The sequence below is a fragment of the Phyllobates terribilis genome, unplaced genomic scaffold (genome assembly GCF_046119375.1).
Source record: "Phyllobates terribilis strain yellow unplaced genomic scaffold, ASM4611937v1 Scaffold_11__3_contigs__length_659146591, whole genome shotgun sequence".
Classification (NCBI taxonomy): domain Eukaryota; kingdom Metazoa; phylum Chordata; class Amphibia; order Anura; family Dendrobatidae; genus Phyllobates; species Phyllobates terribilis.
Genome location: NW_027362771.1, coordinates 642,092,287 through 642,120,231, shown reverse-complemented (window position 1 = coordinate 642,120,231; position 27,945 = coordinate 642,092,287). Strand labels below are relative to the sequence as shown.

Sequence of the window (27,945 nt, the reverse complement as noted above, 5' to 3'; positions counted from 1 at the left end):
CCACACACAATACTCAGCCTCATCAGGAGCATGCCCAGGCGTTGTAGGGAGGTCATACAGGCACGTGGAGGCCACACACAATACTCAGCCTCATCAGGAGCATGCCCAGGCGTTGTAGGGAGGTCATACAGGCACGTGGAGGCCACACACAATGCTCAGCCTCATCAGGAGCATGCCCAGGCGTTGTAGGGAGGTCATACAGGCACGTGGAGGCCACACACAATACTCAGCCTCATCAGGAGCATGCCCAGGCATTGTATGGAGGTCATACAGGCACGTGGAGGCCACACACAATACTCAGCCTCATCAGGAGCATGCCCAGGCGTTGTAGGGAGGTCATACAGGCACGTGGAGGCCACACACAATACTCAGCCTCATCAGGAGCATGCCCAGGCGTTGTAGGGAGGTCATACAGGCACGTGGAGGCCACACACAATACTCAGCCTCATCAGGAGCGTGCCCAGGCGTTGTAGGGAGGTCATACAGGCACGTGGAGGCCACACACAATACTCAGCCTCATCAGGAGCATGCCCAGGCGTTGTAGGGAGGTCATACAGGCACGTGGAGGCCACACACAATACTGAGCCTCATCAGGAGCATGCCCAGGCGTTGTAGGGAGGTCATACAGGCACGTGGAGGCCACACACAATACTCAGCCTCATCAGGAGCATGCCCAGGCATTGTAGGGAGGTCATACAGGCACGTGGAGGCCACACACAATACTCAGCCTCATCAGGAGCATGCCCAGACGTTGTAGGGAGGTCATACAGGCACGTGGAGGCCACACACAATACTCAGCCTCATCAGGAGCATGCCCAGGCGTTGTAGGGAGGTCATACAGGCACGTGGAGGCCACACACAATACTCAGCCTCATTGTGACTTGTTTTAAGGACATTACATCACAGTTGGATCAGCCTGTAGTGTGTTTTTCCACTTTAATTTTGGGGGTGACTCCAAATCCAGGCCTCCATTGGTTAATAAATGTGATTTCCATTGATGATTTTTGTGTGATTTTGGTGTCAGCACATTCAGCTTTGTACAGAACAAAGTATTCAATGAGAATATTTCATTCATTCAGATCTAGGATGTGTTATTTGAGTGTTCCCTCTATTTTTTTGAGCAGTGTATATCTATATGTACCTCAATATATACATCTGAATGTACACATGTATGTAGCCCTGTATGTAGAACTATATGTACACAGATGGCTGAGCAGACTCTTTCCCTGAAGTTCTGTAAACTGTGTGCTTACATCCCCTGGCACAGGTAGGACACACCTTCTCCAGGTATTTATCTGTTCTGCTGTGAACATTAAGACAGTATCCTGCTTAACGACTGGAGAGCCTGCAGGCTCAAATCATGGCACGGCGCTGGCATCTTGTCCTCATACTGATGGTGGTACTGACCTGCTACAGCTTCTACCAGTACCTACAGCATCGGGTACAGAGCGCTCAGCGGTAAGTCACTAGTAATGGGGTACATGAGAAAATGTGTGTGAGAAAGGGAGGTAGAAAGAGAAAAAAAAAGAGAGAAAAAGGCAGTGAGAGAGAGAATGAAAGACAGAAACAGAAAAAGAAAGTATTAGAAATGCAAGGAGAGAGAAAAATAGAGAGTGAAAGAAAGAGGCATATAGAGAGGAAAAAAGAAAAAATAGAATCTGAAAAGGAAAGAAGAGATAAAGTGAGAGGAGAGAGAAAAACAGTGAGAGACAGAATGAGAAAGAAAAGGAGAGAGAAAAAAAGAGAAAAAGAAAGACACAAAGAGAAAAACAGAGAAAGAGAACGGCCAAGAAAGTAAAAAAAACTATAAGTCAGACAGACAGAAAGAGCAACAGAGAGAGAAGGAAAGGGAAGACGCAAAAAAGAAAGAGACAAAGTAAGATAGAGAAAGAAACAGAGAGACAGAAAGAAACAAGGAACAACATACAGAGGAAGGACGGTATCACACGTCCGGACATTTCCGGTATCGGAAAAACCCGTATCGGAGATATCCTTGTCCGTGTGTCCATGTGTGGCACACGTGTGCCACATCAGGAGCACACGCTCTGGCAATTGGGAATCAGTGGTACAACTCGCGCTGTTCCCAAGCGCTGGGTGCTGAACGCTGTCCTCATCATGGTTCCCTGCCAGCGCTGCGATCAGCACCAGCAAGGACAATGCTGAGAGTAGTATTCTACTCCAGGTGTCTCCACCTGTAAAAATAAGAATTAAATAAAAAATCCTTATACAGTACTCACCTGTCCTAAGTGTTCTCCGCTGTAATTCATGCAACTGCTCAGCAGAGGAGCCAGGGAGAATGAAGCACTGCAGAGAGCGGGCCCCAGAGCTCAGGAGCAGTGTTCTGTCACTCACTGAGTGAAATGCACCTCCGGGTCCGCTTGCTGCAGCGGCTCATTATCCCCGGCTCCTCTGCTAAAACGGAGAGAATGGCCAGGAGACATAGACTATTGTCTGAATATTGACTATTGAATTTATGTGTTTTTTCTTTAGTTGGTCAAGACACATAGACTATTGTCATATGAGTCTGAATGTTGACACTAGAACTGATGTTTGTGAAATTGCTGAATGGCTACTGTTTACCTCTTATACCAGTTCCTACAGGTTATTTTCTGCTATCTTTGCAAGTCAGGGATGCAGTGCCGTCATTTTCTTTGTTTCTAGATTTAAGCTTTGACTGAGCACTCCACCCCTATGCCACAGGTGGTTTTAATTGCATCAGGATCTTACTTTCCCACACATAAGCAGACGGATGTCCCTTAGAGAGGTATTCACATTGTTAGGTCCTGACATCGAGAAACGCCTTACCGCGGCTGTCAGGTACACATGAATTGGCCAATTTATGCGCTAAGATTTCTCATTTATTTCTATATTCTACAGCAGTAATGCTATTCATATTTCATTCTTCATATTTACATACTGTAATGCAGTGACTTGCTGGCATTACGGTAATGGTCCAGGATGTGTTTTACCTGACCATGTACCTTCCCCCTCAGGTGACTGGTCACATGACTGTGACATAGCACAGGTCCTGCGCGCACAGAATGTCTGTCTGATCACATGACTGTGACATCAGCAAGGTCCTGTCAGTATGTGTGTGTGTGTGCACGGGATGCATATATAACCCCTGCTTGATGGGAGAGAGGTGTGTTCTGTGAGAGAGGCGTAAGGCCTGTTCCCGTGTGTGTGGGACACCGACCGTGTGAGGCCTAGTGAGGCCGAGTGAAGCCTGGCAGCCTGGAAGGTCGAGACTGGATCCTGTGTGGATGTTAGTGGCCTTGGAAGGCAGAGGCTTGATGAAGAGTCCTGAAAGGCAAAGCCTGGATCCTGATTGGATGTCAGTGGCCTTTGAGGGAACGACGGCTGGAGACCCCTACCTGGGAAGCCGCAAAGCCACAGTGGTGGCAAGCTTAATGGACTGCAGCAGCTAAACCCGGCAAAGGTAATACACTGTGTTATATGGACACTTATATAGACATTGCTATAGTATTACCTTGCTGAAGGCTGTAACTTGGGCCAATTGGGCCTGTCTGCTACTTGAGAGACTTCCGGATGTTAAGTGTGTAAACAAGCCGGTGATAAACTAAGAAGGACTGTGTGATAGGCGGTTTATGATAATGCAATAAACTGCTATGTTGAGAAAATACCGGAAGGACATTGCACGTGTGCTTAGTTTACCCGGTGCAGCGAGTATCCCCCATTATGATAACTAGGGCTGCCTTACATATGGTTCGAGAATGCGGACAACTGCAGCCCGGTTGCTAGCGGCAACGACAACCCGGTTGCTAGGGGCAACTGCAGCCCGGTTGCTAGGGGCAACAGCACAGGACGACGAGAGTGGATTAAAGCATCTGGCTGCAACTCGGCGGGGTTGCAAAGTTTGTCGTCGCACTCAAATCCGGTTGTTTGCTGCAACTCGGTGGGGTTGCGAAGATTGTCGTCGCACTCAAATCCGGTTGTTTGCTGCAACTCGGCGGGGTTGCGAAGATTGTCGTCGCACTCAAATCCGGTTTTGCTGCAACTCGGCGGGGTTGAGATGATTGTCCGCGCACGCAAAACCTGGTTTGCGGTGGCTCGGCGGGGCCACAAATTTTTCCGGGGAGAGCGGTGTGTGAATAGTGTCCTGAGGAAATGCAGGAGCAGATAAAAATGGCTGTGAAGGGAGCAGCAACTGAGTCTGAAGCTATTGAGCGATTAGAGCGATTAAAGTGCCTGTTAAAACCACAGCAGGAATTTGAGAAACGTCTACTGGACATGAAACTGGACATGGTGCAGGAACCACAGGAGCTGTGGGCACCATATGGAATGGCGGCAGTGGTCCATTCTATGAACTCTCCGGGGGCGCCAGTGTTGTCCCAGAGTGCCCGGGGAGGTGGTAAGAGCTGTTGTGAACTGAGTCCTAAGACTATTATTGATTTTTTGTGTAAAAATTCCCCTGCCGGTGTGGTTGTTAAAAAGGGGGCGGAGTCTAAAAAAGGGGCGGTTGTTAAAAACAGCGTGGAGGATAGAAAATCAAAAAAAATTTACTGGTTGTGGGTTGGTTCCTCCTAAAAATGACAATGTGACCGTTGATAATGGGGTAGCTCCAGTAGAAGGGGGTGACGTCAAAGTGGGAGGTGACCTGTTAGTCCACAACACCATGGGGAGTGACACAGACCCCGTAGCTGACGTTGACGCTATGAAAGTAGAAGGAGAGGTCAGTAAGGAGGGGCTAGATGAGGTGAGAAAGTCCCCCTCTCGTAGACGTGCAAGGGCCACAAAAAGGTTGCTCCTGTAGACTTGGCTGAAAATGAAAATAAAGAGAATGTAGTACTGTGTGCCTTTGCTTCAAGTGTGGATCCTCCTTCCGAGGCAGAAGAGGAGGTGACGTTGCCAGTAGCAACCTCCGGTACGGTACCGAGTCAGAAGGATCTGACAGCCCTGAAAGAGGAGGCGGCCAGTCGTGACCAAGAGCTGGAGCCTATCGGCCAGCAGGGTCAGAGTGACGTGCAGCAATTATGTGAAAACCTGGGGAATGTGTCCTCAGACTAGTTGATCCTGGAGTCTGAACAGCAGAAAATACACCAGCTTATGAGGAACTGGCAGCGAGACGTGGAGCAAAGCCACGCGGAAATTAACCAGTGGAAGGAAATGTTCTACGCAATAAAGGAGGACCGCCGCAAAATCAAGGAAGAGGTTTTGCAGTTGAAGCTTGAGAAGGAGGCGCGGCAGGATGGTGTTTCTGGACGCGAACAAATCCTAGAACGACTGCGCAAACAGCTCAACCAGGAGCTGTGTGACTCCAAGAAGGAGTGTGGTGAACGCAGTAGGGAACTGCAACAGAGTAAGAGAGATTATGAGGATCTCCTCAAGGTGAAGGAAAAACTAGAGGAGGATAAGGCGGGTGCAGAGAAAGTGCGCCAAGTGGTTGAGACTACTCTACAGGACACCCGTGAGGAGAATGATGATCTCCGGGGAAAGACCCTAGATCTGGAAGCTCAGGTGAAGGAGCTACAGATGTCCTGTGATACTCTCCAGAAGGCGGAGACGTACCTTAAGGAAACAGTCAGCAAGATGGAAGCTGAGCGAGAGAGGATGGAGGAGTCCATCGGAAAAGCCACAGACCAGGGCCAGGAGTTGACCGCTGGTGATGGTAGGTATGAAGCAGATACCTCCTCGAGTGATGCGGGCTCGGAGGGTTCGGTGGATGTCGGAGCCGAGATCAAGCAGCTCAAGGAGTTGTTACAAACCCAGTGGACGCAAGAGAAGCGTGAGAGACTGGCTATTGAGAGAGCTCTGCTGCTGGAAGAGCAGTTGAAGCAGGAAGAGCTTCAGAGACGGGCCGCTGAGAGGCGAGTGGTGGAGCTAGAGGAAGAAGTTTCCGGGCTCAAAAGTCGCCTGACAAAGTATCACTCAGTGAACGAGGCCTTCTTGGAGAAGGAAAAAGGCGAACACGTTGCACTCACTCCCTTATACCATGAGAAGGTGGACCTGAGGAGAGCTAAGAGAGTGTTAACCACAGATAAATATGAGATGAAAGTGGTCAAGACGAAAATTCGTGAAGTTGTAGCTGTGAGTCAACTCAGGGAAAGCATACAGGGTGAAGAAGCTGGAGGTCAGTTGTCCCTGAAACCTGAGCTAGTTGATTGTCTGGAAACCACTGATGAGACCGAAACGTGTCGGTACAAGTGCCTCGTAGATATGCCCAAGGATTTGAGGAAAGAATGCACCAGTGAGTCCGTGCATGAGGAGTTTAAGAAGGCCGTGGGAGCCTGTAAGGTGTACATGACCTCAGAAGCTAAACAGCTGGTGGTCCTGTCCACGACCGAAGTCATAGTGAAGAGGGTGGCTATCCTAAGTGACATTCACTGGCGATGTATTCGAACGAAGCGGTTTCTCCGGTTGAAGACGGAACAAGCCGTTAGACAACTGGAGTTGATGAGGAAAGCTCACAGTATTCGTGAAGAGGTCATCCGGGTGCCTCATGTTCTGGTGAGGAAGCTCGTTGGGAGAAATGGTCGAGCCATGCAGATGATGGTCAAGAAGTCTGGTGTGGTGAAAGTAAGCAGTCCACGTGATCGTCAGGACTGGATACCAGACGAAGACGGCATGGTATCATTCTCCGCTGTAGGAACAGAAGAAAGCCTGGGATATATGCGCATGCTGTTGGAGTACCGAGTGACCTACCTGCAAGAGGTAGAACAGTTGAATCTCGCTAGACTGCGAGTGGATAGACAGCATCATCTGAGTAGCAGAAGATGGCAGCCGTCTAGAAATTATGAGACCAGACAGAGAAAGGGCCCCCTAAATAACAGAACAGCTATAGCTGGAGTTAGGGACCTTTCAAGATGTCCTGAGAGTAGTGGGCGTGGGTTTAGAGGTATTGAGACCTCCAGTAACTCAGGTTTGAGCAGCCCATACAAACGACCCAATAGAGGACGGGACAGTACGGAGTCGAACCGGACCTTAGATACCAGGGCATGTGAGTCACATCTCTGTACGACTGACCGCTGGGAGCGGTGGAGTCCTGATAAGGTTACGACTGACCGCTGGGAGCGGGGGAGACCTGACAAGGTTACGACCCGGAAAGGTGACCTGACGAAGTCAGTGAGAGTGACAAATGGTAGGTCCCTAAGGAATGGGCTAATGTCGTTGACTAATGTTCCAGGGGCTGAGTAGCACAATTGTAAAGTACATGGTCTCTATGTGACCTGGGGGTTATAGTGATTGTGTATATTATGTGTTCAACCCCACAAGTTTGAACGGGGGGGGGGATATGTAATGCAGCGACTTGCTGGCATTACGGTAATGGTCCAGGATGTGTTTTACCTGACCATGTACCTTCCCCCTCAGGTGACTGGTCACATGACTGTGACATAGCACAGGTCTTGCGCGCACAGAATGTCTGTCTCATCACATGACTGTGACATCAGCAAGGGTGTGTGTGTGTGTGTGTGTGTGTGTGTGTGTGCACGGGATGCATATATAACCCCTGCTTGATGGGAGACAGGTGTGTTCTGTGAGAGAGTCGTAAGGCCTGTTCCCCAGGTGGGTGGGACACCCACCGTGTGAGGCCTAGTGAGGCCGAGTGAAGCCTGGCAACCTGAAAGGTCGAGACTGGATCCTGTGTGGATGCTAGTGGCCTTGGAAGGCAGAGGCTTGATGAAGAGTCCTGAAAGGCAAAGCCTGGATCCTGTGTGGATGTCAGTGGCCTTTGAAGGAACGACGGCTGAAGACCCCTACCTGGGAAGCCGCAAAGCCACAGTGGTGGCGGAGTAATGGACTGCAGCAGCTAAACCCGGCAAAGGTAATACACTTTGTTATATGGACACTTATATAGACATTGCTATAGTATTACCTTGCTGAAGGCTGTAACCTGGGCCAATTGGGCCTGTCTGCTACTTGAGATACTCCCGGTGTTTGAAGTGTGTAAACATGCCGGTGATAAACTAAGAAGGACTGTGTGATAGGCGGTTTATGATAATATAATAAACTGCTGTATTGAGAAAATACCGGAAGGACATTGCACGTGTGCTTAATTTACCCGGTGCAGCGAGTATCCCCCATTATGATGACTAGCACTGCCTTACAATACTCAGCATTACAGAGTGCTACTTTGTTTGTTCATTGTACATTGAGGTAGCCCCTCTTAGTAAGCACCTGTTCACACCTATTTCTTGTAGTGGAAGTGCCGTCATATTCTTTGTCTTTAGAGCCTCGAACATTGTCCCCTGGTCCTGGTGTGGCCAGTCATGTTACCAAAGTCCCCTGGTCCTGATGTGGTCAGTTTCCTGAACATTGTCCTGGGTCCTGGTACAGCCAGTGCTGTTCCCGAAGTCCCCTGATCCTGATGTGGCCAATGCCTGAACATTGCCCCTGGTCCAGGTGTGGCCAGTGTTTGATCGTTTCACTATCTGAGTATCTGGATTGCTACAACCTATCAGCCTGAGTCTCTGTGTCAGTAACCATTCTGCAATAAGCCTGAACTTACAAGTTTGAACAGCTCCCCAGTGGCAGGCCTCATTCACATATTGATGATTAAAAACACTATATGTCTGCCGTCATCTGGTGGTGTGGAAAAGTCGGGGCTTATCCAGCTTTTCTCATTGTTATCAGAATGAGCCTGTCAGCATTTTCTGGTGAAAGCGCCTGTCTGTTATGACCACCCCAGAGGCACCAAAAACAGCTCAGATAAGAGGCTAGTGGCAGGGCAGCACAACACCTCCAAGGCACAGCTCATGCCAAGTGTCCAGCCTTGAGACCCAATAGCTGAAAGTCGCCGAGGAATTAGGGAGTACTCTGGTTTGTTGGTTAGATATTGCTTCACCATCTTTAAAAACATTTCCCTCCTTGTCAAAAATACCCAGTCATCAAGGCCTGGATGCTGGGAGGGTGTCATGAAAATGGCCCAGGCCTTTTACGGTGTACCACTTCCTCTGCTTTACCTGGTGTGTGTCTTCTTCGCCTCTCCTCCTTGGTTGGCCAAGGAAGCTTGCCCCCTGCCACTAGCGTTGTCTGATGGGAATTTTTTTCAACATGTTTTCCACAATGGCCTTCTGGTAGAGCAACACTTTTTTTTTTACCATGGGTTTAGTAGGGTGAACAACAAGTACTTTTTTTGGCCATATGTAAGGGGAGGGTCATGGGAAAGGCAATGGTAGATAAAGTATGTGACAAGCTCTTTATAACCAACACTTCCCAGTCTCCACCTTGACTACTACTCTCCATCTCCTCCTCCATCTCTTCCTCCTCATTCCTCTCCTCAGCCCATATAACTAAGAGAGACGAGATGAAACTTGTGTGGGTACTAGACTCTTTTGCGCTAGCAACCAGCTCTTGTTCTTCCTCCTCCAACTTCTCATTGTTACCCAATCTGCACTGAGCAGATGAGATGAGGCTGGGTAGCATCTCCCTGTCTCATGACTTCCTCCATCTCACCCTGGTCCGCATGCAATGCTTCAGCTTTAATTGTGAGCATCAACACTCATCATTTTTGTGGAGTCCTCAATGTTTTGGAGAACCGCACAAATGTCAGACATCCATGCCCACTCTTCACTTGTGTGGAGACTAGCCAGAATTCCGACGGGCGTGTTGGAGCTGGTATTTGACAACTGGCCTCTGCTGCTCACAAAGCCTTGCCAGCATGTGGAGTGTGAAGTTCCAGCACGTGGTCACATTGTACACCAGTCAGTGAGCTGGCACTTGCACGCGCTACCGCAGCACCTCCATAGCGGCGGCAGCTGTAGCCGACTTGCGGAAATTGGTGCTGATACAGTGTAACTTGACAAGAAATCTGGGTATGTTTTCAGAAACTGCTGAACCACCAAGTTTAGCATGTGGGCCAAGCATATTATGTGTGTGAGCTTGCCAAGCTTCACAGCCGCCACCAGGTGACAGCCATTAACACACAGAACACGGACATACCTGGTTGTAGGTTCAGCAGCAAGAGCCACAGATCTGTCTGGTCTGTTATTTCTTTCAATAACTCTGCCACCGTGTGCGGTTTGTCTCCTAGACAAATTGTCTTCAGTAGAGACTGTTGTCGCTGAGGCAGAGATGCAGAGCTTCCAGCTAATGTGGACAACATGCTCTGAGATAGCACATTGGAGATGGAGGATGAGGAGGAACAGGAGGGAATGCAGGAAATGGTGTAGGAGGTGGAGGAAACCCTGAAAGAAGTAGGGCCATCAATACTCGGCGTAGGACGCAAATGTGCCGTGCTAGGGTGGGACTCAGCCCCGGCATCCACAATGTTTACCCAGTGTGCCGTCAGGAAAATGTAGCGTCTCTGGCCACAAGCGCTTGTCCACATGTTAAGTGGATAATCCCAGTAAAGTGTTGGCAAGGGCATGGGTGATGTTCCTCGACACGTGCTTGTACAAGGTGGAGATGCCACACCGGGAGAAATAGTGGTGTCTGGGGACCGAGTACCAAGGGACGGCTGAAGCCAAGAGTCGGCAGAAATCTTTTGAGTCTCCAAGCCTATACGGTAACATTTTCATGGAAATCAGCCTGGAAATGTGAATGTTTAGCTTTTGGGACCTGTGGGTGGGTGGCTGGGAACTTTTGTTTTCATTTAAAGGCCTGGGGTAGGGACAGCTGAACGCTGAGCTGGGACAAGTTTTTGGAAGTGCCTTATTATGGTACCTCAGAATGTTCAAGGACAGGTGCAGGGCAGGAGGCATCTGCACCAGTGTCATGGAGAGGTGAAAAGTGGGACAGGAATCTAAGTGTCGTGGATTGGCGTGTGCTCCAGCAACAGGCGTAGTCACATCATGTCATCGGCGTCTGCGTGCACCATCATTAGCACTTCCACTTCCCAGTCCCTTACTGCACACCTTAGGCATTTTGTAATTACTAAGTCTCTGAAAACCAAGTTTTTTTTTAATAGAAAAAAAAATTGGTCACCTGCAGCAGGCAAAACAGTTTTTCGGAGTTTAACCCTTTCTGAAATTGTGCGTAATATTACGCCCCTGTGTCCTGGGCCTAATGGACCAGGTACGTGTTATTACGACCTGGCGATCACAGCCGGGTGTCAGCTGATTCAGACAGCTGACACCTGGCACTCAGTGCTCGCACCGCTCCTAGCACTTTAACCCCCTAAATGCTGCAATCGCTGCAGTTGCAGCATTTTGTGAGCGAGCAGAAGGAGAAAAGCCCCTCTTCTCTTTGATCGGAGACCCCGCAATGTCATCGTAGGGTCCCCATCATTGCCATGGTGACCCAATGTTGTCATGACGACATCCGGGTCAGCAGGCACCAGCAAGTTAGTCTGATCATATGCAGTGCTTGATCAAACTAACTTGTGTCAGTGCAGAACTGGCAGTTATGAGATAAAGCAGTGATCCTGCATCGCATTACCATATAACTGTGATCAGACTGCAGAAAGTGAAAGTCCCATAGTGGGACTAAGTAAAAAAGTAAAAAGTAAAAAAAACAGTTGTAAACAAATTTTTTAAATAATAATAATAATAATAAAAAAATGATATATATATATACAGTACAGACCAAAAGTTTGGACACACCTTCTCATTTCAAGATTTTTCTGCATTTTCATAACTATGAAAATTGTACATTCACACTAAAGGCATCAAAACTATGAATTACCACATGTGGAATTATATACTTAACAAAAAAGTGTGAAGCAACTGAAAATATGTCTTATATTCTAGGGTCTTCACAGTAGCCACCTTTTGCTTTGATGACTGCTTTGCACACTCTTGGCACTCTCTTGATGAGCTTCAAGAGGTAGTCACCGGAAATGGTCTTCCAACAATCTTGAAGGAGTTCCCAGAGATGCTTAGCACTTGTTGGCCCTTTTGCCTTCACTCTGCCGTCCAACTCACCCCAAACCATCTCGATTGGGTTCAGGTCTGGTGACTGTGGAGGCCAGGTCATCTGGCGTAGCCCCCCATAACTCTCCTTCTTGGTGACATAGCCCTTACACAGCCTGGAGGTGTTTGGGGTCATTGTCCTGTTGAAAAATAAATGATGGTCCAACTAAACGCAAACCGGATGGAATAGCATGCCGCTGCAAGATGCTGTGGTAGCCATGCTGGTTCAGTATGCCTTCAATTTTGAATAAATCCCCAACAGTGTCACCAGCAAAGCCCCCCCACACCATCATACCTCCTCCTCCATGCTTCACGGTGGGAACCAGGCATGTAGAGTCCATCCTTTCACCTTTTCTGCGTCGCACAAAGACACGGTGGTTGGAACCAAAGATCTCAAATTTGGACTCATCAGACCAAAGCACAGATTTCCACTGGTCTAATGTCCATTCCTTGTGTTCTTTAGCCCAAACAAGTCTCTTCTGCTTGTTGCCTGTCCTTAGCTGTGGTTTCCTAGCAGCTATTTTACCATGAAGGCCTGCTGCACAAAGTCTCCTCTTAACAGTTGTTGTAGAGATGTGTCTGCTGCTAGAACTCTGTGTGTCATTGACCTGGTCTCTAATCTGAGCTGCTGTTAACCTGCGATTTCTGAGGCTGGTGACTCGGATAAACTTATCCTCAGAAGCAGAGGTGACTCTTGGTCTTCCGTTCCTGGGGCAGTCCTCATGTGAGCCAGTTTCTTTGTAGCGCTTGATGGTTTTTGCAACTGCACTTGGGGACACTTTAAAAAAGTTTTCCCAATTTTTTGGACTGACTGACCTTCATTTCTTAAAGTAATGATGGCCACTCATTTTTCTCTACTTAGCTGCTTTTTTCTTGCCATAATACAAATTCTAACAGTCTATTCAGTAGGACTATCAGCTGTGTATCCACCAGACTTCTGCACAACACAACTGATGGTCCCAACCCCATTTATAAGGCAAGAAATCCCACTTATTAAACCTGACAGGGCACACCTGTGAAGTGAAAACCATTTCCGGTGACTACCTCTTGAAGCTCATCAAGAGAATGCCAAGAGTGTGCAAACCAGTCATCAAAGCAAAAGGTGGCTACTTTGAAGAACCTAGAATATAAGACATATTTTCAGTTGTTTCACACTTTTTTGTTAAGTATATAATTCCACATGTGGTAATTCATAGTTTTGATGCCTTCAGTGTGAATGTACAATTTTCATAGTCATGAAAATACAGAAAAATCTTGAAATGAGAAGGTGTGTCCAAACTTTTGGTCTGTACTGCATACGTTTAATGAAAGAAAAACCCACAATGGTCACAGAAATAACTTGAATCTGACAAAAGAAATAATAAATTAAAAATCTATGAAAATGAACAAATGAAGGTCAGACATTGCTTTTCTGCTTCCACAGAATTTTGAAAAAAATTAAACTCATGAAATCGGCCTGGACAGAAATGATGGGACACCTTAAAGTAATGTGACAAAAGGGACATGTTAAATCCAGTTGTGTCCAGTAATTAGCATCACAGGTGTCTACAATCTTGTAATCAGTCAGTGGGCCTGTATATAGGGCTATAGATACTCATGGTGCTGTTTGGTGACATGGTGTGTACCACACTCAACATGGACCAGAGGAAGCAAAGGAAAGAGATGTCTCAGGAGATTAGAAAGAAAATTATAGACAAGCATGTTACAGGTAAAGTTTATAAGACCATCTCCAAGCAGCTTTATGTTCCTGTGACTACAGTTGCACATATTATTCTGAAATTTAAGATCCATGGGACTGTGGCCAACCTCCCTGGACGTGGCCGCAGGAGGAAGATTGATGACAAATCAAAGAGACGGATAATACAAATGGTAACAAAAGAGGCCAGGAAAACTTCGAAAGAGATTAAAGGTGAACTTCAAGCTGAAGGATCATCAGTGTCAGATCGCACCATCCATCATTGTTTGATCCAAAGTGGACTTCATGGGAGACGACCAAGGAGAACATCATTGTTGAAAAAAAATCATAAAAAAGCCAGACTGGAATTTGCCAAACTACATGTTGACAAGCCACAAAGCATCTGGGAGAACGTCCTATGGACAGATGAGACAAAAATTGAAGTTTTGGCAAGGCACATCGGCTCTATGTTCACAGACGGAAAAATGAAGCATATCAAAAATAGAACACTGTCCCTACTGTGAAACATGGAGGAGGCTCTGTTATGTTCTGGCGCTGCTTTGCTGAATCTGGCACAGGGTGTCTTGAATCTGTGCAGGGTACAATGAAATCTCAAGACTATCAAGGGATTCTAGAGAGAAATGTGCTGCCCAGTGTCAGACAGCTTGGTCTCAGTTGCAGGTCATGGGTCTTGCAACAGGATAATGACCCAGCTAAAAACACCCAAGAATGGCTAACAGGAAAACATTGGACTATTCTGAAGTGGTCTTCTATGAGCCCTGACCTAAATCCTATTGAGCATCTTTGGAAAGAGCTGAAACATGGCGTCTGGAAAAGGCAACCTTCACACACGAGACAACTGGAGTAGTTTGCTCATGAGGAGTCGCCAAAATACCTGTCGAGAGGTGCAGAAGTCTCATTGACAGTTACAGGAATCATTTGATTGCAGTGATTTCCTCAAAAGGTTGTGCAAAAAAATATTAAGTTAAGAAGAACCATCATTTCTGTCCAGGCCGATTTCATGAGGTTAATTTTTTTAAAAATTCTGTTGAAGCAATTTTTTCTCAACTGAGCATAACTGCTCTCGTCTTCTGGGGCCAGGGTAGTGCCCACTTAGTATCCATTTTCTGCTCTTCTTCAGCATCCTGACTCTGTTGTGCCATTCCTCAGTGGACACTCCACCCCCGAGTTAGTTTCTGGCTCTCCTTGTTGAACAGTGGCAGTCCCCAAGTCATGGTAATCTTGGATGGTCTCCTCATCTTGAAATTTGAAGTTAGGTTTCTTCTAATTCTTCCTTTGTAGGGCTGTTGGAAGACTCAACAGGGTTGTGAGATACAGCATTTTAGCCCAACGCTGCTCCAGTGCGTCTAGATTGGCAGTATGTAAGTGTGCTGGGGGATTTTTGTCAATCCAAAAAATGAATTGAGCACCCATAAGGAGGTCAGCGAATTTCTCAGTGACTGGCCACAATGCTGCCAACATCTCCAGCTTGAAGTAACTGGAATTGTCTGGATTTTTCTCTCCATCCCGCAGTGTCTGACTGGAGTAGACAATCACTCGCTCCTGCCTATCTTGAATTTGGGTCAGTTTGCCACCCAGCCCCTTCAAGCTGCCATCGGTATATAGAGCAAAAGGCTTTGTGAAATCAACATATGCCAGGATAGGAGCACAGGTTAAATGTCTCTTCAGTATCTGGAAGACTCAGTCCTCTTCCTTTCCCCACTTGATTGCTGTCATTCCTCCATCACTGGTGAGCTGATGAGATTTCATTTTTCCCCTTCCTTGCATGTGCTCTTTATGGAGAAGGCTTTGATGAATTCCTGCTGTCCTGTTCAGGCTCTTTCTGTACCGGGTCACTCGGCCTCCTAGAATCAGTCACGGTCTGTCTCCAACTCTCTGACACTGCGGGGGTGGTCCAGTGGGGGTGGCCTGCTGTCTCCACCAGTCACAGTGATTCCTCCAGCTCTTCTCTTTTTCTCTCTCTCTTCCCTAGGACTCATACTTTAACCTATGCACCTTACAAAATCTTCCCTCAAAAATTCCTGAAGGAAAGTTCCTGGGTTCTTTACTGAGCACTACAGGGAGATTTTGTCTCCATCTACTGGTCAGTACAGGTCCATCTTTCTTGCATATTCTCTAGTAGTCCCTGGATATTGCAGCACCACCATGGAGGGTAACACTAAAATTTTACTGCTCTAGACCCCCAGGGGGGAATGTATCATCAAACTTTTTTTAGCCAATTGTCCACAAGGGCAGTTATCATTAACCATTTTACTACTCTAGACCACCAGTAATGTATTAGTCACGTGACCACATGTGTGTGATTGGCATAACTGCGGTGGCATACCGACTAGACTCCGAGATGCTTCTTTCATCATTGAGTCTCACAAATTCAGGAAGCTGCACCATTGATCGAGATGATTGTTTGAGCTGCACAAAAGATCAGTTTCCCTGATGAATGAGCGTTTTGGTAGCTCTTGAGGACTTGAGTTGGGTCCATTGCCCTAAACCAACAGGGAGCTGTCATTAGCATTTTCACTGCCCTAGACCATAGGGATATCATCATTAACTTTTGTACTATCCTAGTCCTTGAGGATTGTCGTCATTCCTCTTTTTACTAACCCAGATCACCAGAGATTTTGTCTTCCACCTTTTTACTACCCTAGATCACCATGGATATTATAATGGAATATTTTACTACTATAGACCCCAAGAGATGCATGAATAAAACATTTTACTATCCAAGACCACCAGGAAGATTATCATAAACATTTTTACTACCACAGACCACCAGTGATGTTATATGCTAACTTTTCTACAACCCTAGACCACCAGGGAGGTAATCATTAACCGTTTGACTAGCCTAGACCAGGAATGTGATCAATTAACTTTTTACTACCCTAGACCACACTGGATTGAACCATTAACTCTTTCTCTACCCTGAGCCACACTGCTGGTATAGGATCTTCAGAATCTGTTATGTTTTGTTTAAATTCTGGGAACATTCAAAATCAAATTCCAATTGATACAAAAGCCCTTATGATAAATGGAACCTTTTTTACTTGTCCTTTTGATACAAATGAAAGAAATCAGATAAATCTATCTTAGGACCTCCATTCCTTTCCTATATTAGACAGAACCATGGCAAATTCCCTGTGAAATACCCAGGCAGTCAGTGCATTACATTGTAGACCCAGTGGGCTTACAACCTAACCAAGATTCTGCTTCTCGCTAACAGGCCAAGGAAGAGGTACCTGGAGCTGCCGGAAGCCGAGTGTCTGCGTCTGAAATCTCTCATATTAAATTCTACAATAAAGACGTGAGTAACGACTGGAGATTCCCAACAGCAATAAAGGCAAAAATCCCTACAGGACTTTCTTCTTATGCTATGGTCCTTTCTGATGGGAATTCATGAGTTTTAAGCCCACCTCTCCCTACTTATAGAATCATAGAATGGTAGAGTTGGAAGGGACCTCCTGGGTCATCTGGTCCAACCCCCGGCTCAAAGCAGGATTCACTAAATCATCTCAGACAGATGTCTGTCCAGCCTCTGTTTGAAGACGTCCATTGAAGGGGAACTCACCACCTCTCGTGGCAGCTGCCTGTTACTATTATTCTCTGCTGTATCACTGCTGTCTGTTACTATTAGTCTCTGCTGTATCACTGCTGCCTGTTACTATTAATCTCTGCTGTATCACTGCTGCCTGTTACTATTATTCTCCGCTGTATCACTGCTGTCTGTTACTATTATTCTCTGCTGTATCACTGCTGTCTGTTACTATTATTCTCTGCTGTATCACTGCTGTCTGTTACTATTAATCTCTGCTGTATCACTGCTGCCTGTTACTATTAGTCTCTGCTGTATCACTGCTGCCTGTTACTATTAGTCTCTGCTGTATCACTGCTCTCTGTTACTATTAGTCTCTGCTGTATCACCGCTGTCTGTTACTATTAATCTCTGCTGTATCACTGCGGTCTGTTACTATTATTCTCTGCTGTATCACTGCTGCCTGTTACTATTAATCTCTGCTGTATCACTGCTGCCTGTTACTATTAATCTCTGCTGTATCACTGCTGCCTGTTACTATTAGTCTCTGCTGTATCACTGCTGCCTGTTACTATTAGTCTCTGCTGTATCACTGCTGTCTGTTACTATTAGTCTCTGCTGTATCACTGCTGTCTGTTACTATTAATCTCTGCTGTATCACTGCTGTCTGTTACTATTAATCTCTGCTGTATCACTGCAGCCTGTTACTATTAGTCTCTGCTGTATCACTGCTGTCTGTTACTATTAGTCTCTGCTGTATCACTGCTGTCTGTTACTATTAATCTCTGATGTATCACTGCTGTCTGTTACTATTAATCTCTGCTGTATCACTGCTGCCTGTTACTATTAATCTCTGCTGTATCACTGCTGCTTGTTACTATTAGTCTATGCTGTATCACTGCTGCCTGTTACTATTAATCTCTGCTGTATCACTGCTGCCTGTTACTATTAGTCTCTGCTGTATCACTGCTGCCTGTTACTATTAATCTCTGCTGTATCACTGCTGCCTGTTACTATTAGTCTCTGATGTATCACTGCTGCCTGTTACTATTAGTCTCTGCTGTATCACTGCTGCCTGTTACTATTAGTCTCTGCTGTATCACTGCTGTCTGTTACTATTAATCTCTGCTGTATCACTGCTGTCTGTTACTATTAATCTCTGCTGTATCACTGCTGCTTGTTACTATTAATCTCTGCTGTATCACTGCTGCCTGTTACTATTAATCTCTGCTGTATCACCGCTGCCTGTTACTATTAATCTCTGCTGTATCACTGCTGCCTGTTACTATTAATCTCTGCTGTATCACTGCTGCCTGTTACTATTAATCTCTGATGTATCACTGCTGCCTGTTACTATTAATCTCTGCTGCATCACCGCTGCCTGTTACTATTAATCTCTGCTGTATCACTGCTGCCTGTTACTATTAGTCTCTGCTGTATCACTGCTGTCTGTTACTATTAGTCTCTGCTGTATCACTGCTGCCTGTTACTATTAATCTCTGATGTATCACTGCTGCCTGTTACTATTAATCTCTGCTGTATCACCGCTGCCTGTTACTATTAATCTCTGCTGTATCACCGCTGCCTGTTACTATTAATCTCTGCTGTATCACTGCTGCCTGTTACTATTAATCTCTGCTGTATCACTGCTGTCTGTTACTATTAATCTCTGCTGTATCACTGCTGCCTGTTACTATTAATCTCTGCTGTATCACTGCTGCCTGTTACTATTAATCTCTGCTGTATCACTGCTGTCTGTTACTATTAATCTCTGCTGTATCACTGCTGTCTGTTACTCTTAATCTCTGCTGTATCACTGCTGTCTGTTACTATTAATCTCTGCTGTATCACTGCTGTCTGTTACTCTTAATCTCTGCTGTATCACTGCTGCCTGTTACTATTAATCTCTGCTGTATCACCGCTGCCTGTTACTATTAATCTCTGCTGTATCACTGCTGCCTGTTACTATTAATCTCTGCTGTATCACTGCTGCCTGTTACTATTAATCTCTGCTGTATCACCGCTGCCTGTTACTATTAATCTCTGCTGTATCACTGCTGTCTGTTACTATTAATCTCTGCTGTATCACTGCTGTCTGTTACTATTAATCTCTGCTGTATCACTGCTGTCTGTTACTCTTAATCTCTGCTGTATCACTGCTGCCTGTTACTATTAATCTCTGCTGTATCACCGCTGCCTGTTACTATTAATCTCTGCTGTATCACTGCTGCCTGTTACTATTAATCTCTGCTGTATCACTGCTGCCTGTTACTATTAATCTCTGCTGTATCACTGCTGCCTGTTACTATTAATCTCTGCTGTATCACCGCTGCCTGTTACTATTAATCTCTGCTGTATCACCGCTGCCTGTTACTATTAATCTCTGCTGTATCACTGCTGCCTGTTACTATTAATCTCTGCTGTATCACCGCTGCCTGTTACTATTAATCTCTGCTGTATCACTGCTGTCTGTTACTATTAATCTCTGCTGTATCACTGCTGCCTGTTACTATTAATCTCTGCTGTATCACTGCTGCCTGTTACTATTAGTCTCTGCTGTATCACTGCTGTCTGTTACTATTATTCTCTGCTGTATCACTGCTGTCTGTTACTATTAGTCTCTGCTGTATCACTGCTGCCTGTTACTATTACTCTCTGCTGTATCACTGCTGCCTATTACTATTAATCTCTGCTGTATCACCGCTGTCTGTTACTATTAATCTCTGCTGTATCACTGCTGCCTGTTACTATTAATCTCTGCTGTATCACTGCTGCCTGTTACTATTAGTCTCTGCTGTATCACTGCGGTCTGTTACTATTATTCTCTGCTGTATCACTGCTGCCTGTTACTATTAGTCTCTGCTGTATCACTGCTGTCTGTTACTATTAATCTCTGCTGTATCACTGCTGCCTGTTACTATTAGTCTCTGCTGTATCACTGCTGCCTGTTACTATTAGTCTCTGCTGTATCACTGCTGCCTGTTACTATTAATCTCTGCTGTATCACTGCTGCCTGTTACTATTAGTCTCTGCTGTATCACTGCTGCCTGTTACTATTAATCTCTGCTGTATCACTGCTGTCTGTTACTATTAATCTCTGCTGTATCACTGCTGCCTGTTACTATTAATCTCTGCTGTATCACTGCTGCCTGTTACTATTAATCTCTGCTGTATCACTGCTGCCTGTTACTATTAATCTCTGCTGTATCACTGCTGCCTGTTACTATTAATTTCTGCTGTATCACTGCTGTCTGTTACTATTAATCTCTGCTGTATCACTGCTGCCTGTTACTATTAATCTCTTCTGTATCACTGCTGCCTGTTACTATTAGTCTCTGCTGTATCACTGCTGCCTGTTACTATTAATCTCTGCTGTATCACTGCTGCCTGTTACTATTAATCTCTGCTGTATCACTGCTGCCTGTTACTATTAGTCTCTGCTGTATCACTGCTGCCTGTTACTATTAATCTCTGCTGTATCACTGCTGCCTGTTACTATTAATCTCTGCTGTATCACTGCTGCCTGTTACTATTAGTCTCTGCTGTATCACTGCTGCCTGTTACTATTAATCTCTGCTGTATCACTGCTGCCTGTTACTATTAATCTCTTCTGTATCACTGCTGCCTGTTACTATTAGTCTCTGCTGTATCACTGCTGCCTGTTACTCTTAATCTCTGCTGTATCACTGCTGCCTGTTACTTTTAATCTCTGCTGTATCACTGCTGCCTGTTACTATTAGTCTCTGCTGTATCACTGCTGCCTGTTACTCTTAATCTCTGCTGTATCACTGCTGCCTGTTACTATTAATCTCTGCTGTATCACTGCTGCCTGTTACTCTTAATCTCTGCTGTATCAATGCTGCCTGTTACTATTAATCTCTGCTGTATCACTGCTGCCTGTTACTATTAGTCTCTGCTGTATCACTGCTGCCTGTTACTCTTAATCTCTGCTGTATCACTGCTGCCTGTTACTCTTAATCTCTGCTGTATCACTGCTGTCTGTTACTATTAATCTCTGCTGTATCACTGCTGCCTGTTACTATTAATCTCTGCTGTATCACTGCTGCCTGTTACTATTAATCTCTGCTGTATCACTGCTGCCTGTTACTCTTAATCTCTGCTGTATCACTGCTGCCTGTTACTATTAATCTCTGATGTATCACTGCTGCCTGTTACTATTAATCTCTGCTGCATCACCGCTGCCTGTTACTATTAATCTCTGCTGTATCACTGCTGCCTGTTACTATTAGTCTCTGCTGTATCACTGCTGTCTGTTACTATTAGTCTCTGCTGTATCACTGCTGCCTGTTACTATTAATCTCTGATGTATCACTGCTGCCTGTTACTATTAATCTCTGCTGTATCACCGCTGCCTGTTACTATTAATCTCTGCTGTATCACCGCTGCCTGTTACTATTAATCTCTGCTGTATCACTGCTGCCTGTTACTATTAATCTCTGCTGTATCACTGCTGTCTGTTACTATTAATCTCTGCTGTATCACTGCTGTCTGTTACTATTAATCTCTGCTGTATCACTGCTGTCTGTTACTCTTAATCTCTGCTGTATCACTGCTGCCTGTTACTATTAATCTCTGCTGTATCACCGCTGCCTGTTACTATTAATCTCTGCTGTATCACTGCTGCCTGTTACTATTAATCTCTGCTGTATCACTGCTGCCTGTTACTATTAATCTCTGCTGTATCACTGCTGCCTGTTACTATTAATCTCTGCTGTATCACCGCTGCCTGTTACTATTAATCTCTGCTGTATCACCGCTGCCTGTTACTATTAATCTCTGCTGTATCACTGCTGCCTGTTACTATTAATCTCTGCTGTATCACCGCTGCCTGTTACTATTAATCTCTGCTGTATCACTGCTGTCTGTTACTATTAATCTCTGCTGTATCACTGCTGCCTGTTACTATTAATCTCTGCTGTATCACTGCTGCCTGTTACTATTAGTCTCTGCTGTATCACTGCTGTCTGTTACTATTATTCTCTGCTGTATCACTGCTGTCTGTTACTATTAGTCTCTGCTGTATCACTGCTGCCTGTTACTATTACTCTCTGCTGTATCACTGCTGCCTATTACTATTAATCTCTGCTGTATCACCGCTGTCTGTTACTATTAATCTCTGCTGTATCACTGCTGCCTGTTACTATTAATCTCTGCTGTATCACTGCTGCCTGTTACTATTAGTCTCTGCTGTATCACTGCGGTCTGTTACTATTATTCTCTGCTGTATCACTGCTGCCTGTTACTATTAGTCTCTGCTGTATCACTGCTGTCTGTTACTATTAATCTCTGCTGTATCACTGCTGCCTGTTACTATTAGTCTCTGCTGTATCACTGCTGCCTGTTACTATTAATCTCTGCTGTATCACTGCTGCCTGTTACTATTAGTCTCTGCTGTATCACTGCTGCCTGTTACTATTAGTCTCTGCTGTATCACTGCTGCCTGTTACTATTAATCTCTGCTGTATCACTGCTGTCTGTTACTATTAATCTCTGCTGTATCACTGCTGCCTGTTACTATTAATCTCTGCTGTATCACTGCTGCCTGTTACTATTAATCTCTGCTGTATCACTGCTGCCTGTTACTATTAATCTCTGCTGTATCACTGCTGCCTGTTACTATTAATTTCTGCTGTATCACTGCTGTCTGTTACTATTAATCTCTGCTGTATCACTGCTGCCTGTTACTATTAATCTCTTCTGTATCACTGCTGCCTGTTACTATTAGTCTCTGCTGTATCACTGCTGCCTGTTACTATTAATCTCTGCTGTATCACTGCTGCCTGTTACTATTAATCTCTGCTGTATCACTGCTGCCTGTTACTATTAATCTCTGCTGTATCACTGCTGCCTGTTACTATTAGTCTCTGCTGTATCACTGCTGCCTGTTACTATTAATCTCTGCTGTATCACTGCTGCCTGTTACTATTAATCTCTTCTGTATCACTGCTGCCTGTTACTATTAGTCTCTGCTGTATCACTGCTGCCTGTTACTCTTAATCTCTGCTGTATCACTGCTGCCTGTTACTATTAATCTCTGCTGTATCACTGCTGCCTGTTACTATTAGTCTCTGCTGTATCACTGCTGCCTGTTACTCTTAATCTCTGCTGTATCACTGCTGCCTGTTACTATTAATCTCTGCTGTATCACTGCTGCCTGTTACTCTTAATCTCTGCTGTATCAATGCTGCCTGTTACTATTAATCTCTGCTGTATCACTGCTGCCTGTTACTATTAGTCTCTGCTGTATCACTGCTGCCTGTTACTCTTAATCTCTGCTGTATCACTGCTGCCTGTTACTATTAATCTCTGCTGTATCACTGCTGCCTGTTACTATTAATCTCTGCTGTATCACTGCTGCCTGTTACTATTAATCTCTGCTGTATCACTGCTGCCTGTTACTCTTAATCTCTGCTGTATCACTGCTGCCTGTTACTATTAATCTCTGCTGTATCACCGCTGCCTGTTACTATTAGTCTCTGCTGTATCACTGCTGCCTGTTACTATTAATCTCTGCTGTATCACTGCTGCCTGTTACTATTAATCTCTGCTGTATCACTGCTGTCTGTTACTATTAATCTCTGCTGTATCACTGCTGCCTGTTACTATTAATCTCTGCTGTATCACTGCTGCCTCTTACTATTAATCTCTGCTGTATCACTGCTGCCTGTTACTATTAATCTCTGCTGTATCACTGCTGTCTGTTACTATTAATCTCTGCTGTATCACTGCTGCCTCTTACTATTAGTCTCTGCTGTATCACTGCTGCCTGTTACTATTAATCTCTGCTGTATCACTGCTGCCTGATACTATTAATCTCTGCTGTATCACTGCTGTCTGTTACTATTAATCTCTGGTGTATCACTGCAGCCTGTTACTATTAATCTCTGCTGTATCACTGCTGCCTGTTACTATTAATCTCTGGTGTATCACTGCAGCCTGTTACTATTAATCTCTGCTGTATCACTGCTGCCTGTTACTATTAATCTCTGCTGTATCACTGCTGTCTGTTACTATTAATCTCTGGTGTATCACTGCAGCCTGTTACTATTAATCTCTGCTGTATCACTGCTGCCTGTTACTATTAATCTCTGCTGTATCACTGCTGTCTGTTACTATTAATCTCTGGTGTATCACTGCAGCCTGTTACTATTAGTCTCTGCTGTATCACTGCTGCTTGTTACTATTAGTCTCTGCTGTATCACTGCTGCCTGTTACTATTAATCTCTGCTGTATCACTGCTGCCTGTTACTATTAATCTCTGCTGTATCACTGCTTTCTGTTACTATTAATCTCTGCTGTATCACTGCTGTCTGTTACTATTAATCTCTGCTGTATCACTGCTGCCTGTTACTATTAATCTCTGCTGTATCACTGCTGCCTGTTACTATTAATCTCTGCTGTATCACTGCTGTCTGTTACTATTAATCTCTGCTGTATCACTGCTGTCTGTTACTATTAATCTCTGCTGTATCACTGCTGCCTGTTACTATTAATCTCTGCTGTATCACTGCTGTCTGTTACTATTAGTCTCTGCTGTATCACTGCTGCCTGTTACTATTAATCTCTGCTGTATCACTGCTGCCTGTTACTATTAATCTCTGCTGTATCACTGCTGTCTGTTACTATTAATCTCTGCTGTATCACTGCTGTCTGTTACTATTAATCTCTGCTGTATCACTGCTGCCTGTTACTATTAATCTCTGCTGTATCACTGCTGTCTGTTACTATTAGTCTCTGCTGTATCACTGCTGCCTGTTACTATTAATCTCTGCTGTATCACTGCTGTCTGTTACTATTAATCTCTGCTGTATCACTGCTGTCTGTTACTATTAGTCTCTGCTGTATCACTGCTGTCTGTTACTATTAGTCTCTGCTGTATCACTGCTGTCTGTTACTATTAATCTCTGCTGTATCACTGCTGTCTGTTACTATTAATCTCTGCTGTATCACTGCTGTCTGTTACTATTAATCTCTGGTGTATCACTGCAGCCTGTTACTATTAATCTCTGCTGTATCACTGCTGTCTGTTACTATTAATCTCTGCTGTATCACTGCTGTCTGTTACTATTAATCTCTGCTGTATCACTGCTGCCTGTTACTATTAATCTCTGCTGTATCACTGCTGTCTGTTACTATTAATCTCTGCTGTATCACTGCTGCCTGTTACTATTAATCTCTGCTGTATCACTGCTGTCTGTTACTATTAATCTCTGGTGTATCACTGCAGCCTGTTACTATTAATCTCTGCTGTATCACTGCTGCCTGTTACTATTAATCTCTGCTGTATCACTGCTGCCTATTACTAATAGTCTCTGCTGTATCACTGCTGCCTGTTACTATTAGTCTCTGCTGTATCACTGCTGCCTGTTACTATTAATCTCTGCTGTATCACTGCTGCCTGTTACTATTAATCTCTGCTGTATCACTGCTGTCTGTTACTATTAATCTCTGCTGTATCACTGCTGTCTGTTACTATTAATCTCTGCTGTATCACTGCTGCCTGTTACTATTAATCTCTGCTGTATCACTGCTGCCTGTTACTATTAATCTCTGCTGTATCACTGCTGTCTGTTACTATTAATCTCTGCTGTATCACTGCTGTCTGTTACTATTAATCTCTGCTGTATCACTGCTGCCTGTTACTATTAATCTCTGCTGTATCACTGCTGCCTGTTACTATTAGTCTCTGCTGTATCACTGCTGTCTGTTACTATTAATCTCTGCTGTATCACTGCTGCCTGTTACTATTAATCTCTGCTGTATCACTGCTGCCTGTTACTATTAGTCTCTGCTGTATCACTGCTGCCTGTTACTATTAATCTCTGCTGTATCACTGCTGTCTGTTACTATTAATCTCTGCTGTATCACTGCTGCCTGTTACTATTAATCTCTGCTGTATCACTGCTGCCTGTTACTATTAATCTCTGCTGTATCACTGCTGTCTGTTACTATTAATCTCTGCTGTATCACTGCTGCCTGTTACTATTAATCTCTGCTGTATCACTGCTGCCTGTTACTATTAATCTCTGCTGTATCACTGCTGCCTGTTACTATTAATTTCTGCTGTATCACTGCTGCCTGTTACTATTAGTCTCTGCTGTATCACTGCTGCCTGTTACTATTAGTCTCTGCTGTATCACTGCTGCCTGTTACTATTAATCTCTGCTGTATCACTGCTGCCTGTTACTATTAGTCTCTGCTGTATCACTGCTGCCTATTACTAATAGTCTCTGCTGTATCACTGCTGCCTGTTACTATTAGTCTCTGCTGTATCACTGCTGCCTGTTACTATTAATCTCTGATGTATCACCGCTGCCTGTTACTATTAATCTCTGCTGTATCACTGCTGCCTGTTACTATTAATCTCTGCAGTATCACCGCTGCCTGTTACTATTAATCTCTGCTGTATCACTGCTGCCTGTTACTATTAGTCTCTGCTGTATCACTGCTGCCTGTTACTATTAATCTCTGCTGTATCACTGCTGCCTGTTACTATTAATCTCTGCTGTAGTACTGCTGCCTGTTACTATTAGTCTCTGCTGAATCACTGCTGCCTGTTACTATTAGTCTCTGCTGTATCACTGCTGCCTGTTACTATTAATCTCTGCTGTATCACTGCTGCCTGTTACTATTAATCTCTGCTGTATCACTGCTGCCTGTTACTATTAATATCTGCTGTATCACTGCTGCCTGTTACTATTAGTCTCTGCTGTATCACTGCTGCCTGTTACTATTAATCTCTGCTGTATCACCGCTGCCTGTTACTATTAATCTCTGCTGTATCACTGCTGCCTATTACTAATAGTCTCTGCTGTATCACTGCTGCCTGTTACTATTAGTCTCTGCTGTATCACTGCTGTCTGTTACTATTAATCTCTGCTGTATCACTGCTGCCTGTTACTATTAATCTCTGCTGTATCACTGCTGCCTGTTACTATTAATCTCTGCTGTATCACTGCTGCCTATTACTAATAGTCTCTGCTGTATCACTGCTGCCTGTTACTATTAATCTCTGCTGTATCACTGCTGCCTATTACTAATAGTCTCTGCTGTATCACTACTGCCTGTTACTATTAATCTCTGCTGTATCACTGCTGCCTATTACTAAAAGTCTCTGCTGTATCACTGCTGCCTGTTACTATTAATCTCTGCTGTATCACTGCTGCCTGTTACTATTAATCTCTGCTGTATCACTGCTGCCTCTTACTATTAATCTCTGCTGTATCACTGCTGCCTCTTACTATTAATCTCTGCTGTATCACTGCTGCCTGTTACTATTAATCTCTGCTGTATCACTGCTGTCTGTTACTATTAATCTCTGCTGTATCACTGCTGCCTCTTACTATTAATCTCTGCTGTATCACTGCTGCCTGTTACTATTAATCTCTGCTGTATCACTGCTGTCTGTTACTATTAATCTCTGCTGTATCACTGCTGCCTGTAACTATTAATCTCTGCTGTATCTCTGCTGTCTGTTACTATTAATCTCTGCTGTATCACTGCTGTCTGTTACTATTAGTGTCTGCTGTATCACTGCTGCCTGTTACTATTAGTCTCTGCTGTATCACTGCTGTCTGTTACTATTAATCTCTGCTGTATCACTGCTGTCTGTTACTATTAATCTCTGCTGTATCACTGCTGTCTGTTACTATTAATCTCTGCTGTATCACTGCTGCCTCTTACTATTAATCTCTGCTGTATCACTGCTGCCTGTAACTATTAATCTCTGCTGTATCTCTGCTGTCTGTTACTATTAATCTCTGCTGTATCACTGCTGTCTGTTACTATTAATCTCTGCTGTATCACTGCTGTCTGTTACTATTAATCTCTGCTGTATCACTGCTGCCTGTAACTATTAATCTCTGCTGTATCTCTGCTGACTGTTACTATTA

At 44.7% G+C, this 27,945-nt stretch overlaps 1 protein-coding gene across 1 annotated transcript in view; it reads left to right on the top strand.

The window, feature by feature from the left end:
- The first annotated feature begins 1,192 nt into the window (after positions 1-1,192).
- LOC141165457 (alpha-N-acetylneuraminide alpha-2,8-sialyltransferase-like) overlaps positions 1,193-27,945 on the top strand; it is a 525,828-nt gene continuing 499,075 nt past the window's right edge. Inside the window, exons 1-2 of the mRNA XM_073651054.1 lie at positions 1,193-1,458; positions 16,724-16,804. Of these exons, the coding sequence (XP_073507155.1) occupies positions 1,361-1,458; positions 16,724-16,804 (179 nt within the window). The 5' untranslated portion in view covers positions 1,193-1,360. The remainder of the gene's footprint in view (positions 1,459-16,723; positions 16,805-27,945) is intronic.